The 19,729-nt window shown below is 50.8% G+C and overlaps 1 protein-coding gene across 3 annotated transcripts; it reads left to right on the top strand.

Annotated features, from left to right (window-relative positions):
* The first annotated feature begins 1,231 nt into the window (after window positions 1-1,231).
* Window positions 1,232-19,170, top strand: INPP5K (inositol polyphosphate-5-phosphatase K). 3 transcript variants are annotated; one of them, XR_013961153.1, is made up of 13 exons: window positions 1,232-1,630; window positions 3,750-3,857; window positions 4,190-4,298; window positions 8,489-8,605; window positions 8,955-9,130; window positions 9,662-9,773; window positions 10,531-10,640; window positions 15,991-16,177; window positions 17,016-17,153; window positions 17,397-17,480; window positions 17,615-17,719; window positions 17,910-18,286; window positions 18,333-19,170. XR_013961153.1 is itself a non-coding variant. In XM_080679447.1 (13 exons), the coding sequence occupies exons 2-13, from the start codon at window positions 3,501-3,503 to the stop codon at window positions 17,967-17,969; spliced, it is 1,347 nt and encodes a 448-aa protein (XP_080535573.1). In that variant the 5' UTR covers window positions 1,444-1,630; window positions 3,468-3,500; the 3' UTR covers window positions 17,970-19,170. The 3 variants fall into 3 exon arrangements, 2 of the variants coding, with proteins under 2 accessions (XP_080535572.1, XP_080535573.1); XM_080679447.1 differs by adding an exon at window positions 3,468-3,541 and having other exon boundaries at window positions 1,444-1,630; window positions 17,910-19,170; XM_080679446.1 differs by having other exon boundaries at window positions 17,910-19,170.
* The last annotated feature ends 559 nt before the right edge of the window (window positions 19,171-19,729 follow it).

Genomic DNA, 19,729 nt, shown 5'->3' with positions numbered 1-19,729 from the left:
CCCCCCCGCCCCAAATAATAACCATTGATTTTTTTTTTTTAAATACATTTCATTGATTTTTTACAGAGAGGAAGGAAGAGGGATAGAGAGTTAGAAACATTGATGAGAGAGAAACATCGATCAGCTGCCTCCCGCACACCCCCCACCGGGGATGCGCCCGCAACCGAGTTACATGCCCTTGACCGGAATCGAACCTGGGACCCTTCAGTCTGCAGGCCGACGCTCTATCCACTGAGCCAAACCGGTTTTGGCAACCATTGATTTTTTTTTTTTAATTGATTTCAGAGAGAAAGGAAGAGGGAGAGAGAGATAGAAACATCAATGATGAGAGAGAATCATAGATTGGTTGCCTCCTGCACGCCCCCCACTGGGGATCGAGCCACAACCCGCAACCTGAGCATGTGCCCTTGACCGGAATTGAACCTGGGACCCTTCAGTCCGCAGGCTGACGCTCTATCCATCGAGCCAAACCGGCCAGGGCAACCATTGATTTTTAAAAATATATATTTTATTGACTTTTTTTACAGAGAGGAAGGGAGAGAGAGTTAGAAACATTGATGAGAGAGAAACATTGATGAGAGAGAAACATCAATCAGCTGCCTCCTGCACACCCCCTACTGGGGATGTGCCAGCAACCAAGGTACGTGCCCTTGACCAGAATGGAACCCGGGACCCTTGAGTTCGCAGGCCGACGCTCTATCCACTGAGCCAAACCGGTAGGGCAATAACCATTGATTTTAAAGAAATCAGTTACTCTTTGACAAAGTAAATAATCATTTCTCGTTTGGTCGTAAAATAGAGGCAGTGACTTGTGTTTCTTCCTTCGTTGATGGCTACTTTTCTAAGAGTCCAAGAACCCCCCCAAATGTCCAGTGTGTAATAGGTAATCTTCTAATGGGTCTGCAGTGCGAAAAACGAAGAACAATTTAAATGGCGTGGAGAAGAACTAATAATGGAGAAGCCCAAAGACCACCTGAGAAAGATCACCTGGAGTGGGGGGGGGGGGCGGGGGACTGGATTACAGGCAGAACTGCAGACAGCAGCGCTCTTTGGGCCTCTGGCCGTTGGAAAGTGAGGGGCGGGGGGATGGGGCGGCGCAGAAGTTACAGACCTCAGACTCGATATTAGTGAAACGTGCTGGGGCCGGAGACGCTCAAGCGGGCGTGGCGACGGCCTCCGCCGGAAGACGGCCCCTCCCGGCAGGCCTTGCGCGGGGCACTCTGGGAGCCGTGGGATCCTGGGGGTCGAATGGCGGCGGCGGCGATGCCCAAGCCGGGCGGGCAGTGTGACGTCGGGTTCCGCAGACACTAGGACACGCCTCTCGCGTCCCAGGGGCCCCTAAGCTCCTGTCCTCCCAGCCTTTCACCTTTCCGCGCTTGTTGGGAGCACCGCCTCTTCCCCAGACGCACCACCCAGAGTCCTAGCGCTCAAGCCCCGCCTCTTACGGGAGCCGAGGCGTAGGTCCGGAATCCGGAAGAAAACAATCCGGCGAGCCCGAGCCGGCCGGACCTGCGGCCCAAGGAGCTCTGATTGGCCCAGGACCCGGGGCGAGCGGGCCGGGTCTCCGCGGGAGCACGATGGAGACTGTGAACCCACTGAAACCAACCGAACCGAGAGACAGGAAGCTCAGGTGAGGAGGGCCTCCTCCGAGCTGGATCACTGACTGCTTCCGACCCAGTTGGGGCTGCGGATCTGGGGTAGAAACAGACTGGGAGTAAAGGGACCGGGCCTACAGGGCTGCTTCTAATTCGGAGTTGCTCTAGAATTATCCCACTGTCCAGCGTGCTATGTTAAGTCCGTGCCCCACGCCCCTTCCAAACTCAAGCTGCCGAGCTGTTTCCCACTTGGTTGCCCCAAGCAGGTGCCCAGTTGGCTTCTGGAGAAGGCACGGTGGGCTGTTTGAAGTTAAAGACATAACAAGGCACTCTCCTCAGCTCTAGAGTAGAAACCTGTTCTTACTTTTTTTTTTTTAATATATTTTTATTGATATTTCACAGAGAGGAAGGGAGAGGGATAGAGAGCTAGAAACATCGATGAGAGAGAAACATCAATCAGCTGCCTCCTGCACACCTCCCACTGAGGATGTGCCCGCAACCAAGGTACATGCCCTTGACCGGAATCGAACCCGGGACCTTTGAGTCCGCAGGCCGACGCTCTATCCACTGAGCCAAACCGGTTTTGGCTGTTCTTACTTTTAATCAGCACTTGCATCATGGGGTCGGCCTGATCCCGTTGTGACCTCCTAAAATCGGAAAACAAATGTAGATAAGATCCTTTCGCCTGGTCCCATGCTTGCTCTTGAACGAGGAACAACGCTAATCACCAACTTACTTAGTGCAGATCACGATGCAAGGATTTGCTGCTAATCGTGGGACTTGAGAATTTGGGCAAGAAATCCCGACTTTTGCTCCCCATTCACTTAGAGCAGGTTCCTGGGAAAACAAGGAGCCTTGGAATAAAAGGGCTGCCTTTCTTAATTCTCTGTTGGACAGCAGGGGGAGATCGCAAACAAACAAAGGAAGCACAATCTCTAGTGCCTGGGAAGAGGTTTTTTGTTTTGTTGATGTTCCAGAGAAGGGGCAGGAAGTTGTTTCAGCTGGCCAAGAATTTCTTCATGTTGTGCTTTTTAGAACATGAACCTCTAAGAACAGGGTCTGGTGGAGAAGCCTACCCTTTTGTAACCCTCTCCCATTCTAGATCAGCTGCTGCAGGTCCTCTTCAGGATGTTCCTAGGACTCACCTGAGGCTGGGTGGCTGTTCTTGCTCTCCACAGGGTTTGTACTAGTAGCCACTGCCTGCTCTGGACTCAGCACAATCTGGGGCTTCCTTGGAGTCTCTCCTTCCCCTGAGAGCTGCTGTTCTGTTGTTTCCCTAGAGCTCATATGAAGCTGAGATGGAGAATATTATCTAACTGGTTACTTTTCCCAAAAGATAATAAACTTTTGAGGTGCTGAGAAAGCTGTTATTTGGAATCTTCTCCTTAGGCTTTTTTTTTTTTTAAACTAATTTCAGAGCAGAAAGGAGAGGGAGAGAGAGAGAGAATCATTGATTGGCTGCCTCCTGCATGTCCCCCGCTGGGGATGGAGCCCAAAAACCCAATATGTGCCCTTGACTGGAATCGAACCAGGTACCCTTCAGTCCGCAGGCGGACACTCTATCTATCCACTGACCCAAACAAGCTAGGGCTCCTTAGGCTTTCTTATATGCTGGCAGAAGTAGTTTTGCTCCAGGGATCACAACCATAGGAAGGAGTGAGGAAGGGAACATGGTGTTATTCCTGTTATTTTTTAAGTTTCCCTGTCTTGTGCTGAGGTCTCTCATAAGGTGAAAACTGAACCTCCAGAATCTTTCTGGTGGTCTCAGGAACTGGATTAAAGACTGGGGAGTGGAAAGTTGCTGACTGAGATGATTGCTGCAGTGTGAATAGCTGATAAAATTAATAAATTCCCGACTCTCTACCCCTTCAGCTCTCCTAGTGTCAGCAGCACCAGTGCTGCCAGATGTGGGTAGCTGTGGGCCTGCATGGAGGAGCCAATCCAGGGTGAGAATTTCCTGCTTCAGGGAACAAAGGTGAAGATGGAGGGCTTATTGTTCAGCGCCTCGATCCCCACCACCAGATGCAGAAAGTCATGTTTCTCATTATGATTGTAGTGGACTGTGGTGTGTCCATGAGCAGGCCTACACACCCTTCTGTTACCTGTACATGTACTGTCCTTTCTCCATGACTTCACTTTTCATCCCTTCCACAGCATACATGTCGTGACATGGAATGTGGCCTCTGCAGCACCCCCTCTAGACCTTGATAATCTCCTTCAGCTGGACAACCAGGACCAGAATCTGGACATGTATGTCATTGGGTAGGTGTCTGCAGGGCCCCTTCACCTATCCCTCTATCTGAGGTCAGGTAAACCTGACCAGTCCCAAGTTGTCTACCTGGGAACGGCTGTAATCTGTCCTCCCTCTCCCTGGAGTCTGAAGGTTAGGAGCTTTCTGCCTGCATCAGGGCCAGTGTCTCTTGTCCTGGGTCAGCAATGGCAAGGGGTTGGAAGTCAAGAGCCAGGGGAGGGAGAGATCGTTCGTAGTCATGAGAACCCAACGCTTGAAAGTCCGCTGAGGGCAACATTAATTGTCTGTGGTAGAGGCAGGACCCTCCAGGCCAGGGGGAGAGCCTCTGACCTGCGGTGGGCAGTTTGCAGGAAATGAACTGTGGGATCATGAGCCTCCTTTCTGACACTGCCTTTGAAGACCCATGGAGCAGTTTCTTCATGGATGTGCTTTCCCCTCTCAGCTTCGTCAAGGTAATTTTCAAGTTCATGGGCACTTAGGAAATCTGTCTTACCTCTTGTCACTAACCCCCAGTCCTTTTATCTCCCACTCAGGCTTTCATGTTGTTTCCCATTATTTAAAGGCCTAAGCCTCAGTTACACCTAGTTCCCTGGGGCTCCTGCCTAAAGGAGCTGGAACTGAGCTGGGACCCCAGGGGTTAGTTTATACCTTGATGTTTTTCAGGTTGGGAGAATTCCTTGGGGAGATGCAGTAGGGCTTATTAACCCCCCAGTGAATGCCCCATCCCTAAGCAATCTCTCCTCATATGGCTAGCTTGCAATCTCTGAGTATAATAATAATTGCTACCATTTATCAAATTCTTACTTGATGTGTTAGACATTATAAATAAGCTCTTTATTACATTATTTTTAAATCTTGAAATACAGGTATTTTACAGATTAAATCAAGCTTCAGAAGTCATACAAGCTCTCTGGAGTTTGAATCCAGGGTTGTTGGTTTTTTAAATATATTTTTATTGATTTCAGAGAGGAAGGGATTCTTTTTTTGTTGTTGTTAATCTTAACGTGAGGATATTTTTTCCCCATTGATTTTTTAGAGAGAATGGAAGGGACGGGGAGAGAGAAACATCGATGTGAGACATATCATTTGGTTGCCTTCCGCACATGTCCTGAACCAGGGCCAGGGATCGAGCCTGCAACTGAGGTACATGCTCTTGACCAAAATCGAACCTGAGACCCTGCAGTCCGCGGGCCAACATTCCAACCACTGAGAAAAACCAGCTAGTGCTCTTTTTTTTTTTTTTTTTAATCCTCACCCAATGATATGGGTTTGTGTGTGTGTGTGTGTGTGTGTGTGTGTGTGTGGTTTTTTTAATTATAAAAAAAATTTTTTTAGAGAGAGAAAAACATAGATGTGAGAGAGAAACATTGAGCAGTTGCCTCCCATACGCACCCCAGCTGGGAATCAAACCCAAAACCTAGGTATGTACCCTGGCCAGGAATTGAACCCGACAACACTGCGATCAGCTGAGCCACCTGGCCAGGACATAACCCATATTCTTAACTACTATATTGTTATACTGGTGAGCTCCAAGGCTGACAGGTATCCTGTCTATGGCTAAAGTGTTGGTATAGAGCAGCCGTGGGCAAACTACGGCCTGCGGGCCGGATCCGGCTGTTCTATCTGGTTCTCTTGCTCTCCCCTCCGCTCCTTTACTTTGAATTTATATTAGTTCACACAAACACTCCATCCATGCTTTTGTTCCGGCCCTCCGGTCCAGTTTAAGAACCCATTGTGGCCCTCGAGTCAAAAAGTTTGCCCACCCCTGGTATAGAGAGATCCTCCGATTATAGGGATCATACACTTCAAATTCTCAGGAGCCCAGAGGTTAGGAAAGGGGAGATAGGTATGGAGGAAAAGGGTTGTCAGTCTGAAGGGCCATATCTTTTTAAGGAATCTTTAGACCATAGGAGAATCCACAGGAAGGCTCTAGATTGCTGATCTTCACCTTTCTGCCTTCCATTGCTGAGGGATGAAACACTCCCATTCAAAGCCCCTAATGCAGTGCTTCATGAAAATACCAGAATTGCCCTATTCCCTTTGCTGGGTGACTGGATTTCTTTAGAATTAATCCTGTTGCCCTAGTTTGCTTAATGGTGCTGAAGCAAGAGCTGTGTCTCCTCCCAAGGAGGGCAGAGTCAAAGGAGGAAATACTACATGATTTGGTCCTGCTACTGAGGCTAGAAAACACCAGCCCCAAGCCTTTAGCTCCCTTCAGATTAAACTCAGGCCTTTTCCTGCAGATATGGAGCTAGATCCTCTCAGAGGGCAGAACCACTTCTCTCACCACCCACTTTCTTCCCAAGACGAGGCCTCCTGCACTTCAGCTAATTGGCAAGGGATTGGTAGAATGGAATTGAGCCAAGGAAATTAGCTCAGCTTGTGGCAGGGATACAACCCATTCCCACCCCTGCCACCTCCCAAGGTTGGGAGGCCAGCCTGGGGGCCTGGCACCCAAATCAGATGACCCTCCTACCCCCAGCCAAGAATTGAGGTGAAGGGGTGAGCCCTGCTGGCAGCCTGTTCCTTGGACAGGAGTAGGTTGAGAAGCCTGGGGCTGCCCCCTTTGCTGGCTGCAGGACTCCCAGTCACCTCCTTTCCAGGCCCTTCCTTAGCCCTGCCCACTTCATTTCCTCCAATTGGAACTTCCCCTACAAATCTGCCTCTCCTCACAGCCCCACCCTTTCTCCCTGTCTGAGGCTTTCCTGCCCCACCCCCACACCTCCACTTCCCTGCTCCTTCACAAAGTGGACTGGTGCCCAAATCAGCTCTGAGTTAGGATTAAACTTGAAACTCTCCCTGAATCTTGATTCGTTCCCTTGGGAGTCAGTCCCTCATGGTCTAGCCCTTCCCCTCCTTTCATTACCATATGTGCATGTGAAGAGTGGAAACCAAGACTGGGGATGGAGGGAAGAGCTGTGGACACAGTTGTAGCAACCAGGGCTCAACCCTAGGTTCTCACGCCTCCTTCACTCAGTCCTGGGTTTGGGGTTCCCCCTGCTTCGACTCCTCCACTGTGCCAGAGAGCTCCTGGCCTGCAGGATCGAGTTTCATAATTCCTGGAAGGCCCCAGTACACACTCCCCACCCGGGGATTTCCTCCTTGGCCTCTGCACCTCAGGCTCCGGAAACAGCTACTTGAGTGATGGATGTGGACAGCCTGAAGCTGAGCTAGAGGGCCACTAGCTAAGGCCCATTCTCATGCCCACCCCCTCTTGCCACAGGCAGCAGGGGTTTTGGCAGTCCTGGTTCTTTGATGTTGTTATCCAGGTGGTCCTGCTGGTTACATAGTCTCCCTGAGCCTGGGTCATTCATCTGAAAAACAGGGACAGTGGATCCCTATAGAGTTGGATAGGAAGCGTCAGTAGATGTTAGCTCTTCTTCCCAACCTTCGAACGCGTCTTTTGTACTCACTGTCATCCCCTCTACGTTGCTTTTCTGAGCATCCAACTGCCCACCATCTGTAGTTAATTGGGGGGAGCATTTTCTTAATTTTTTCACTGAGCTATAACGTTTTCAGAAAGTAAGTGTACGGTTTGATGGATTTTTATCTGTATATACATCCATGTTACTGCCAGTCAAGAGTCACAACATTTCCAGCACCCTGGAAGGCTCTCATGTACCTTCCCTGTATTTACTTTTTTTAAAAAATTTGATTTCAGAGAGGAAGGGAGAGGGAGAGAGAGATTGATACATCAATGATGAGAGAGAATCATTGATTGGTTGTCTCTTGCACGTCCACTACTGGGGATCGAGCCCGCAACCTGAGCATGTGCCCCTGACTGGATTTGAACCTGAGACCCTTCAGTCCGCAGGCTGACGCTCTATCCACTGAGCCAAACCAGCTTGGGCTGTATTTACTTTTAAGAATCCTTAAACCAAGCCCTAACCGGTTTGGCTCAGTGGATAGAGCGTCGGCCTGCGGACTGAAGGGTCCCGGGTTTGATTCCAGTCAAGGGCATGTACCTTGGTTGCAGGCACATCCCCAGTAGGGGGTGTGCAGGAAGCAGCTGATCAGTGTTTCTCTCTCGTTGATGTTTCTAACTCTCTATCCCTCTCCCTTCCTCTCTGTAAAAAACCAATAAGATATATTTTAAAAATAAAAAAGGATCCTTACACCAAAACATAATAGCTGCCAGTTAATTCTTCCAGTATCTGTGAGATAGATTCCTGCTCTTTCAATGAGATAATAGGCTGAGAGACTTGTCCAGTATCAAATGCTAAGAACCCGAGCCAGGATTTGAAAGTCAGTGCCCTTAGCCACTATCCTGCATAGCTGCATTCCTCTTTGAGGCCCTGGCCCTGGCCACCACCCAGGAGTACCCAGAGGGCCTCAGGAGGGCATTGGTGAGAGGAGCGCCTAGGCATGCCTGGGGCTGGGACTGAAGAGTCAATGCCCACCTGATGGCATGGTGCCTTGGCAGCCTTGCCTTCTCTGTCCTCAACCTCCAGGTCCAGGAACAGAAACAAACTTGCTCAGCTCCCACCATGCATCATTTGGCAGCTAAAGGGAGTGGAACTCTGAGACTTGAACTGAGATACCATAGTCCCGGGGGAGGGCATTTGTGTAGCACAGCGCTTGGCAGGACCACATGTGGCCTGTGCAGGGAAGTGAATGACCATTATCCTCCCCTGTCCTACAGGTCTCCTCTGTCCGCATGCAGGGGCTCCTCTTACTGGTCTTTGCCAAGTGTCAGCATTTGCCCTTTATCCAGATCCTCTCTGCTAAATCCACGCCCACTGGCCTCTTCGGGTACTGGGTAAGGAATGAGTCTTATCTGAGCCATGAACTGGGAGGCCTCCTGGCCTGGGAAGAGCTGGGGCCTTAGAGCTGGACAAACGGAAAAAGGGGTAAAATGAATCTTGGCATTCTGTCCAGTATAGTGCCCTGCATACCCACGCTCCTACCTCTGGCGTCTTAGTATCCTGAGACCTCAGGCTGGGTGAGCTGTGCTCTGTGGATGGAGACCTCGCCCTGGGAAGCTGAATGTCTGGCCCTAGGAAGGCCTGTGGGAGGAGAGATCATCTCCCCTTAGGTCTGTGATGGGAAAAGAGAGGTATTTCCCACCCAGAGCAGCTTCCAACCCTTCTACCCCCTTGTCCTACCAGGGGAACAAAGGGGGCGTCAACATCTGCCTGAAGCTTTATGGCTATTATGTCAGCATCATCAACTGCCACCTACCCCCCCACCTGGCCAACAATGACCAGCGGCTGGAGCACTTTGACTGGATCCTGGAGATGCAGAATTTTGAGGCACCTGATATCCCCAACATCCTGGACCATGAGTGAGCATGCAGTTGCAAACTGCCGCCCCACCCTCTCTCCCACACAGCCCAGGCTAGCGTCCTCTGCCACATCACTGCTGCCAGCCAGAGGCAATTTGTGCTCTTCTCCCAGCCTCGCCCCTGATACCCATCTGCTCTCTTATCCAGCTTTGCCTGCCTGAGGTCTGGGACCCCTTCCCTGGCCCCTCTGTCCTGCCTAGAAGCCCTGGACACTTCTGAACATCCCTGGTCAAGAACCCGTGGTTCCTGGGGTGGTTCAAAGGGCTGGTTCTCAGCCTTGCCTGGTGGCAGATTGAGGGAGGGGCAGATCTGCTTGTATTTGCCACTTGCCCTGGGGGCTGGTCTATTCACCTTAAAAGATGGGGTAGGAGCCACGAGAACAGTCCTGTTGGGCCTATGCCCTGGTCTTCACCTAGTGCTCCCCCAGCATCTGACTTCTCACCTGCAGCCCCTGGAGGGAGCAGGCCTGAGCCATCTGTTGCTCCTCCCTTTGTCCTCATCACAAACCTCAGCTGCCTTTTCTTTCTGAAGCCTCATTGTCTGGTTTGGAGACATGAACTTTCGGATCGAGGACTTTGGGATGCACTTTGTTCGGGAAGCCGTAAAAAGTCAGTGCTACAGTGACCTGTGGGAGAAGGATCAGGTATCAAGGGGGTTCCAGAGGGATGATCTGAGCCCAGGGTGGAGGTCCAACATGAAATGTGGGGAGTATTGCTCAGGTTCCCTAGTGCTTTTCTCCTTTCCCAGTCCTCTGAAATCCCTGTGCTCAGACAGGGAGGAGTCTAACAGGGCTTCACACGGGGGCTGGGGGTGGGGTGGGGCAGCCAGTCCTGTCAGGGCCTGGTCTTCTTTTAGTGGAACCAGGATATAGCTAAGGGGTGTGCTTTATCATAGGAAGAAAGAAGGCCTTTGGCCTGTTGAGCACCAACCTTCTTGCATCCCTGTCATCTTTCCCATCCCCAGCCTTGCTTACCTCCTAGAGGATGAGATACTTCCCATTTGGGGAACCCTGGCTACCCCAACCTCCCCTCTGATACATTCTAGTGGCTCCCAGAGAGATGGAATCTAAAGTTTAGTCCCTCTAGTCCAGCAGTTGCCAACCTTTCGGACCTCACGGACCACCAGTGGTCTGCGGACCACCTGTTGGCAACCGCTGCTCTAGTCCAAGCACTGGGAGATGGCAGGCAGCTGCCTCCCCTGGGACTGTGGGGTAATGTTTGCAAAGGATTTAGCTGTTCTGGAGGTGTGGGTGGGATGAGGAGGCTGTCACTGGGCTGTGGGGAAGTAAAGTGGCATTGCTTGACTCTTACCTCACCTTGATGGCTGATCCCTTAAATGGAGTGTGGTGCTGGCCATGGGGTCAGGACCATTGGGAAGTGGGACTGTGCCTTTCTCTGCAGCTCAGCATTGCCAAAAGATGCGACACACTGCTCCGGGAGTTCCAGGAGGGCCCCCTGCTCTTCCCGCCCACCTACAAGTTTGATAAGAACTCCAACAACTATGACACCAGGTGAGGGGGCTTTGGCAGTAGAGGATCAGCCTACCTTGGTTCTGGAATTAGCCCACGAGGAGGAAATGGGGAGCCAGGAGGCCTGGGAAGTCAGACTGTGCTGGCCCTAGTGACACTGGGAGCTGCCTCAGAATAGAAGTGTTAGGGAAGCAGGATTAGATCCAGCCATCACCTCTCAGGAATGGTGCCTCTCACCCGCTGTGAGGCATTGACCATGGGAGCTGTCCCAGATTGTCCTCAGAGAAAGCAGGTGGGGGAGCCAGTGCTGTCCAGGATGGGTGGTTAGCAGGGCAGGTATGGCCAGAGAATAAGAGGAGGCAGCTTGTTCCTGACTTACAAGCGGCTGCTTTTCAGTATTCTGGGATCCTCTGCCCCGACTTCCCAGGGCTTTCTGGTCCTCCCCAAAGCGGGGGTTGGCTCAACCAGTTACTGGTATTAAGTACCCCTGCCCTAGCTGTGGGTGGTCAGGTACTATTAGGAAGGTGAAGTAGTAGTCATCAGTGGAGAATTTTATTGGGGGGAATATAGAGACAGCGCATCTAGTAGTTAGAAGCACAGCTCTGCATCAGCTGCGTGACCTTGGCCAAGATATTTAAGGCTCGATTTTGTCATCTATAAAATGGGGGTGATAACTGTACCCATCTTGGTTGAAGATTGAATGAGACCTTGCATATGTATAGCCTAGTGCCTTGGCACCCAATAAGCACTGTGATAACTGCTATCATTATTTTTAGATTCATGTATTTGGATGATAGTTGTTTTTTAAAATCTTCTTAGTTTTTTTTGTTTGTTTTGTTTTATATTTTTATTGATTTCAGAGAGGGAGAGAGAGATAGAAACATCAATGATGAGAGAGAATCATTGATCGGCTGCCTCCTGCACGCTCCACACTGGGGATTGAGCCCACAACCCAGGCATGTGTCCTTGACCGGAATCGAACCTAGGACCCTTCAGTTCGTAGGTCAACGTTCTATCCACTGAGCCAAACTGGCTACGGCAAAAACCTTTATAGTTTTTTAAAATTTTTTATTTCTTGATTTGAGAGAGAAAGGGGGTGGGGAGAGAGAGAAGCATCGATTTGTTATTCCACTCATTTATGCATTCATTGGTTGCTGCTTGTATGTGGGATCGAATCTACAACCTTGGTGTATTGGGACTACGGTCTAACCAGCTGAACTACCCAGCCAGAGTGGGTGATCATTTTACTGAAAACCTTTCTAAGAAGCTGAGAAGGGGCCAGGTCACCACCAAAACCTTAGGCTTAGGGAAAGGGGCAAACGCAGTTCTGGCAAGAGGTCCCTGGCCCACTTAGGGCAGGGAGAGGAAAGGAAGAACCCCTTACATGTTATGAGGTTTTGTGTTTCACTTGGAACAGCTTCTTCATTTATTTCTCCTAATAGGACTGTTTTCTGAGGGAGGTATGAGGTCCTCCAGAGCACCCCGGTTCTCTGGGATTTAGGGGTGAAAAGGGATCTCCACATCCAGGCCAGGGCAATAGGTAGAACTGCTGGCCCAGTGCTAGCAGTGGCATGGCAAAGCCAGTGTCCCCGCCAAGAAATGGGGAGCGGGTGAGCCATTTCATGAGTGTGGAGCAAGACAGAATGGGGTCATGGCCTGGGCAATGCACACAAGAAGAGGGCATGAACACGAACAGGGTTGAGCCAAGGCAGTCAAGCAGGCCAGAAAGGAGGTAAGAGGGCAGTCTCAGCTGGCCTGGGTCACAGCTTAGGGAGACTGCCAGTCTCCCCACCCGTCCATTGGAAATGAGAGCCCTGGGAATTCTAAGGCCTTGGTGGGACAGGCTGGGGCCTTGAGGGCTGAGACCCTCCACCAATTGACTCTAAAACCTCCCTTGCCATCAGGAAGAGAGCAGCTGACAGGCCATGTAGCAGGTGTCCCTTTGCCCCCACCCCCAGGTATGGTAGGGAAACCACCAGGAGACTGAATGGAAGTTATTGCAAACACCTGGGTCTAGGATGCAGTTGGCAGGGACTGAGATTGGGTAGAGAGAGACTCAGCTGGCTTAGCTAGTGATGGCGGAGCTGGGGCTGAGACCTGATTCTCTGGACCAGGGGTCCTCAAACTACGGCCCGCCAGGTGCCGCTGCCTGTCCTGCTTAGCAGCCGACTCGTCCTGGGCCCGCAGTGCGCATAGGAATTTGTTCATAGTTTTTTTTTTTTAACTATGGTCCGGCCCTCCAACAGTCTGAGGGACAGTGAACTGGCTGCCTGTTTAAAAAGTTTGAGGACCCCTGCTCTGGACTCTGGCCAGAATGCTTTCCTTTAGCCTACAGTACCTCTGAATTCACAGCTAGTTTTGCCAGCAGCGGCAGAAAGGAGGACAGGATGGGAACAGCAAAGCCTTGCTGAGGAGGAGGAGATACTTATTTCCACAGCAGAGATACCATCCACATTATGCCTGACATTATTGAGCACCTTTGATTGCAAAGGGCTTCGCCTGCATCACTTCACTTAATTCGTATCATATCCTCGTTAGGTAAACTGTTGTTACTGACTTCTTACAAATAAGGAAACTGAGTCTTGGAATATCTAAGTAGGATAGTAACAGTACGTGATTGAGCAAGAATTTGAACTTGAGTCTGTGTGACTCCAGGAACAAGGTGGGAGGACGTTACAGGAGTCCCATGTGGCTGGGGCCTGAGCCCCACATAGGGAGCAGAAACATCCCTATCTAATCAGACCGGTGTTCATCCCGAGAACCAGTTCAGACATCATCTCTACTAGAAAGCCTTCCCTGACCACTTCCCCGTCTCCCTGAGAGTTCTCTCCTGCCCTTATGCTGCCGAAAGCCTTATGCTTTCCATGTTGCTTTTGAGACACAGTGTGCCTTTCTTACTGTACTGTGAATGCTCAGAGTGCAAAGATAGGATCTGACTTGTGACCGTTCCTGGGATGTAGCATGGTGCCTGGTATCTGTTTAAATTGGGGGTCCAAAAAGATGAAGTGGAAAAACACAGTGTTTAACGAGCAGCCAGTCTAGTAGAGTGACCCACACATAGCAAGAGACCCAAATAAACACTATCAAGTCCAGGAGTTGGTAGACTGAAGATTCCCAAACTCTATGCGGATGTGCAGAAGGAGGTGGAAGCTGTGGCGAGGGAGCAGCTGAAGCCAGGACAATCAATCCGAGTTGTCAAGAAGGCAGCAGAGTTTGGCAGAAAGAAGGACAGGCATTCCGGTCAGTCACCAGCACTGATGAGAGGTACCTTGAATGGAGCCTGACCCAGCTGTGCAAAGTAACTGAGCGAGTGGTGTGCTAGGCATGGGAGCAGCTTTGCTCAGCCACAGTAGTGTCCCGGAGCCAAGATGTAATGAGACCGAGGTCAGCTCCATTACAGGAGGTGAAAGGGCTGAGGGCGGGAAATCCTGTTCAAGTCCGGGATTGCAGGAGGCTTGTGTTACATGAACCCAGTCAACCTCTCCTCTAGGCAATGAGCAGAGGGTATTATGATCAGTCTAGTCAAGACTTGTGTCCAGAGTTCAGTGAGACACTAGGAAGTCATCTACAGGGAGCTGAAGGGAAAAGTGCTTTCAGACCCAAAAATAGATCACATCGCTTTTAGGTCAGTAAGTTGGCTCAGTTGTTTTTATATATAGATTGATTGATTGATTGATTGATTTCAGAGCGGAAGGGAGAGGGAGAGAGAGAGAGATTGAAACCTCAATGATGAGAGAGAATCATTGATCAGCTGCCTTCTGCACGTCCCCCACTGGGGACCGAGCCCACAACTAGGGCATGTGCCCTGACTGAGAATTGAACCATGACCTCCTGGTTCATAGGTCGATACTCAGCTTCTGAACCACACTGGCTAGGCAATTGGCTCAGTTTTTTAGGCTCTTAAACAGAGAGAATCTTGCAGATCTACTTGGTTTTAGTATTTTGAAAGCCAAGACATAACTAATCTTGAGAAACAATTCTTATAATTCAGTCATGACCATTCAGCCAAAAAGCATGAGTGAGGCCCCATCCAGGTAATGCATGCTGTAGCACACGCTGTAAGGCAGTTCTTGCAGCTGTGATTGGCCACAGCGGGGCTGGAGCAGACAGTGGAGTGCTGTGGAAGGAGTGCAGACTTCAGTCAGCAGACCTGGCAAGCATCCGGCCTCCACCTGGACATGGTGACCTTTCTGAACTTCAGTGTCCTGTGGGGGAGAAAAGTGTGATCTGTAACATTCTTCCAGTGTTGAAAGGACTAGAACAGCCTTTGAGACACTTGTCACAGTGCCTAATGCACAGAAGGACCCCAGGCTTAGCTATATTATTATTAGAAATGGGGGAATACTTGCAATATTTGATTAGTACACATTTATTTTGCTTATTTGTTTCTTGTCATTTGTTTGTCAAACAAGCTCCTCAAGGACCTTGTCAATCTCATTTCTCTGATCCCCAGTTGGCCTGGCACATAATAAGAGCTCAGTAAATCTGGTTGAAAGAATGAGTCCTACAGGTGGCCAGGGATGAGCCTGGACCAGAGCATGGAAAAGGAGGAAAGGGAGACAGGCTAAGAGGAACTGAAGGGGAAGGAGAGACAGGCTGTGGTCAGTCCTTGGGAGGATTCTGGCGTGACAGCAAGTCTGGGCTCTTAACTCTGAGGGAAGTTGGGGAGGGGAAATGCTTTGAAAGGGATAGTGGTACATTCATGTGGTTTATTACCAAGTTTTAAGCATTGTTAGGCATGGAATGTCCAAGACTCGGTATCTGTAGTCTCTGGGATCGAAATACCACATTCCCATGTCCTCTGAACACTCCTCAGAAGAGTAAAGAGTTGAAACAGCCCAAGGAGGCCCAAGCAGATGTGGTTTAGGCAGTTACCACTTCTTGACCACTCCCTTGACTCACCTTAATTTATTTAATCTTCACAAAGATTCTTTGAAGTAAGTACTATTATCAACCCATCTTAGAGTCAAAGAAATCAAGGCTTAGAGTGCTGAGGTCACTTGCCCAAGGGCACATAGCCTTCTTACCTTTTAAAACTAGATTACTGGTTTATTATAAAAGGATGTCATTCCAGAACAGGCAAGTGGAGGAGATACGCAGGGCAAGGTATGGGGAAAGGGCCAGGACTTCCCCATGCCTTCTCCAGGCCCGCCACTCTCCCTAGTCGCCTCATGTTCACCAGCCTGGAACCTTAACAGGGCAGAACTCTCTAATCCTAGGGTCGGATGGAGTTCACCATTGAGACACTGTTCTGCATCTGTTACTAGAAAACTGTATTGCTGTTGAAGTTTAAGTAAAACTTAAAATGTTTACTTAAAATAGTAATTGAATAAAGGAGAAGACAAAAATAGCATTTCTTCTCTCCCCGTCCTTCCTCTTCCCCCACCCCCAGTGAGAAAAAACGCAAGCCTGCATGGACTGACCGTATCCTGTGGAGGTTGAAGCGGCAGCCCCACACTGACTCCTGTACCCCAAGGCTGCCGGCCCCCCACTTCTCCCTGTCTCTGAGGAGCTACATCAGCCACATGATGTACACCATCAGTGACCATAAACCTGTCACTGGCACCTTTGACTTGGAGGTGAACTTCCGGGCTGCCCAGCACTTGGCAGAGAAGCAGCCATGCTGGGCCACATCCCCAAACCCTCCAGCCCTGGATTCTAATGTCCACAGATCCCCGGGGGAGACCTGTAGGGAGACATGATTGCCTTTCCTCCCAGGTCAGGTATCCCTGCTCTTAGAGCTGTTGATGGCTCTGCCTGTCAAACACTGCTCAAACCCTTTGTGAAGCGGTTTCCATTTCCTCTTGGCACTGTCCCTTGGAGCTGAGTTCCATTATGCTTATTACCTACTATGTGAAGTTGGGCTTCCTTTTATTTGTCTGAACCTATCTGGATCAGGTTGCAAAGGGAGCTCCCTCCATCCTTGTATTTTGCCATCTAATGACTAAGTCAATGTTAACCTTTGAGCTGCTGACTGCCCTCACCTTTTCATACTGGTTTGTACACCATTTGTTCTTTCTGCAAACCTACAGCTGTTCCTACCACTGGCACCCTTCCCCTGAAAATTGAATTTGGGTCTTTGGGCAGGAACCCCGAGGGTCTGAGAGCAGCTACCTGGCTCCTTAAACCTGTTAGCAGTTTCCCCCATTCTCACCCCTCAGCACTGGACTCTGCTTGGTTACCCACCTGACCCTCAGCTCTGTCCCTCCTACCAGGACCAGTGACCCCTGACAAGCCTTTGGTCCTTTCTCTTTCCAGCTGGCCAGCTACGGTCTGCTACCTTCTCAGGGCAGCTCAGCATTCTGTGCCCACCACCCCGGTGCCCCTCTTCTGACCCTTATGTGTTGGAAGGACATTTATCTCAGAGAAGGGAATGATGCTATGGATTGTCAACCCCTTTCCTATCCCTGTGTGTAGCTGAAGCCATTGGTATCTGTCCCACTGATCACCCTGATGCCAGAAGGCCTGTGGACCATGGAGAATGCTATGCTTATCAACTACTCTTTGACCCCAGACTTCCCCAGCAGCCCCTGGGACTGGATTGGACTGTACAAGGTGATGTGGGGGTGAGGCCGGGAATCCCATCAGCCCCCCCCCACCCCCCACCTCTGGTTTATCCATCCTGAAGGCTTGTGGGAGCTGGACACAGAGACTAAAGAGCTCATCTAGGGGCTGTCAGTGAAGGGGAGGGTATACAGTATAATAGCCAATCCTAGGAATGAGACCACCCTCTCCTTAGGATTTGCTGTAGGTCCTGTGTCCCCCGAGACTACTGACAGCCCAATCCCCCTTCCACAGGTGGGGCTTCGCCACATTAATGACTACGTGTCCTATGTCTGGGTCAGGGACAACCAGGTCTCCTTCAACGACGGGTTGAACCAGGTACCTGCCCCCTTCCTAAGATAGGTGTTCCACACCTCAGCAGGTGGGCTTGGCTGCTGGATAACTAGTTGCTAAGAGTTGGGTGGGACTCGGGGCCAGGGAGCTGACCCATTCCTGTTCATCCTCCCCTCCAGGTTTATATCAACATCAGTGATATCCCCAAAACTGAAGATCAGTTTCTCCTCTGTTATTATAGCAACAGTCTACGTTCCGTGGTGGGGATAAGCAATCCGTTCAAGGTAATGTGGTGGGGTAAGGGGAAAGGGACACAGAGGACTTGAGCTTGAGCCCCTCTTCCATTCCCTGAGGCCACAGGCCTTGGAGCCAACCTGTACCCAGCTGCAGCAGTTGGGGAGTACCAGTGATGGAACAATCCGGAGGAAAACCTGCTCTTTCCCCTTCTGCTCACTGCCTGTCTCATCACCACAGATCCAGCCTCAAGCCTTCTTGGAGGAGGACCCACTGGGTGAAGTCCAACCACAGATCTGAGCCTAGATGAGGGGAATCCAGGGCGGAGGCCAGAGCTGGCGGCCAGCTCTGCTCACCACTTCCAGGAGTGCTGGGGGTCCAGCCAGCCCCCTGAGGAGGCAGCAAGTATCCTTCCCCTCCCAGGGGAGTTCTGGCCACACTCCTTTGCTCTCTCTAGTCCAGATCTCTGGAATTGGCCACTCAAATATAGGTTTTTTGCTGAGCTGATTGAAACCAGCTACTTTGTCAACAGTGAAGACCTGGGGGCAGTCCACTGGGTGTGGGAGGGACCCTCCAGCTTATATCTCATTTCTTGCTTTTCCCCACACACACTTCCAGTCCTGCCCAAGCAGGCCTGCCAGGCACATGCCCCATCTGGCACAGGCCTGCATTCTTGTCACACCATCCTGGGCCTCAAGCTGCCGGGGGGGAGGGGGGATGCTCACATTTGTACAGGCTCCATAGACTGGTTGGTGCAAGCAACACTGGGTTCCAGGAGTCTTGGCGTCTCATTGCCTGTCTCCCTGAGGGATGGGAAGAAGGTCTGGGAGCCTTGCTTTGAACCGAAGCAGTATGACTGAGTGGGCAGGATGGAGGGGCCCCTTTACCCAGGCTCTTAGGTAGGGGTTGTGGACAGGTTGAGTGTCCTGCCTGTACCCATGGAGTGTGACCCAGGACGTTCCAGGACCTGAGCAGAGAATTGGACCCAGGTTCACTTCTGCTGGTGGATCATGCCCCCAACCTGCCATTTTGTGAAGGGCTAGCAAGTTTTTCCACAGTGGTCTTTGTCCAGTCCAGCTCATCTGCCCCCACCCTTGCCTGAAGTCATTAACCAGAAACCTGCCCTCTCTCTAGACCACCTGGGACCTAGAGGTGGGGGCGGGCAGAGAGGAAGGCTGGAATCAAGATGTTTTGGAGAATCTGCCCTTCGGGGTCTTCAGGGAGCATTCTCCAGTGCTGTGTGGACATGGCTCCTACCACTTGCCTCCGGCCACTGGTGACTCAACGGCCCTCTCCCAGGAAAAGACACTCAGGGAGCCTGCTCTGTGACTGTCACATAAGCCCTGCAACCTGAAACTGAGGAACACTCCAACTGCTCTGCATTCCGTACTCCACCCTGGGAGCCATGTGTACCATCGAGAACTGGCCCCCTGGCCCCTAGCGGGCCTTGGTTCTCTGTGTTGTCTGTTACATCGGGGCATAATTAGAAACTTGGCTTTTACACTTGTGTGTGACTCCTTCATGGTGGTGGGAAGGGGTACATAGTGGTGGGCCCTTGCTAGACTCCAGGATGAGGGTCCTATAGATCCAGACGAGCCTTTGTGTGTCTGAGAGTAACATGTTGCCCAGGTAGGAATGGGATGAGGGTCTGGAATAGTGACCCTCTGGGTCCTTGGCCCACTTGAGGCATGCTATTGGGCACTGCTAAATAGAATGGGTTTCTTAGAACTGATGACTCTCGGAAAAGGTGCTTTCTCTGCTCTCACTGGCTCATCCCTCTTCACCCGCCACTCTCTCAGACCTTAGTTTTGCTCCTTGGTCCTGTGTTAAGCTATCCAAAAATGTCACCATCGCCCTAGCCAGTTTGGCTCAGTGGTTGGAGCGTCGGCCTGGGACTGAAGGGTCCCAGGTCAAGAACACATACCTTGGTTGCAGGCTCCATCCCTGGCCTCTGGCATGTGGGAGGCAACCAATCGATGTGTCTCTCCCACACAGATGATTCTGTCTATCCCCATTCCTTCCACTCTAAAAATCAATGGGAAAAATGAGGCTTAACAAAA

The sequence above is a fragment of the Plecotus auritus genome (assembly GCF_963455305.1).
Source record: "Plecotus auritus genome assembly, chromosome: 7".
Classification (NCBI taxonomy): domain Eukaryota; kingdom Metazoa; phylum Chordata; class Mammalia; order Chiroptera; family Vespertilionidae; genus Plecotus; species Plecotus auritus.
The sequence above is the reverse complement of the archived record's forward strand: the minus strand, read 5'-3'. Positions and strand labels throughout refer to the sequence as shown.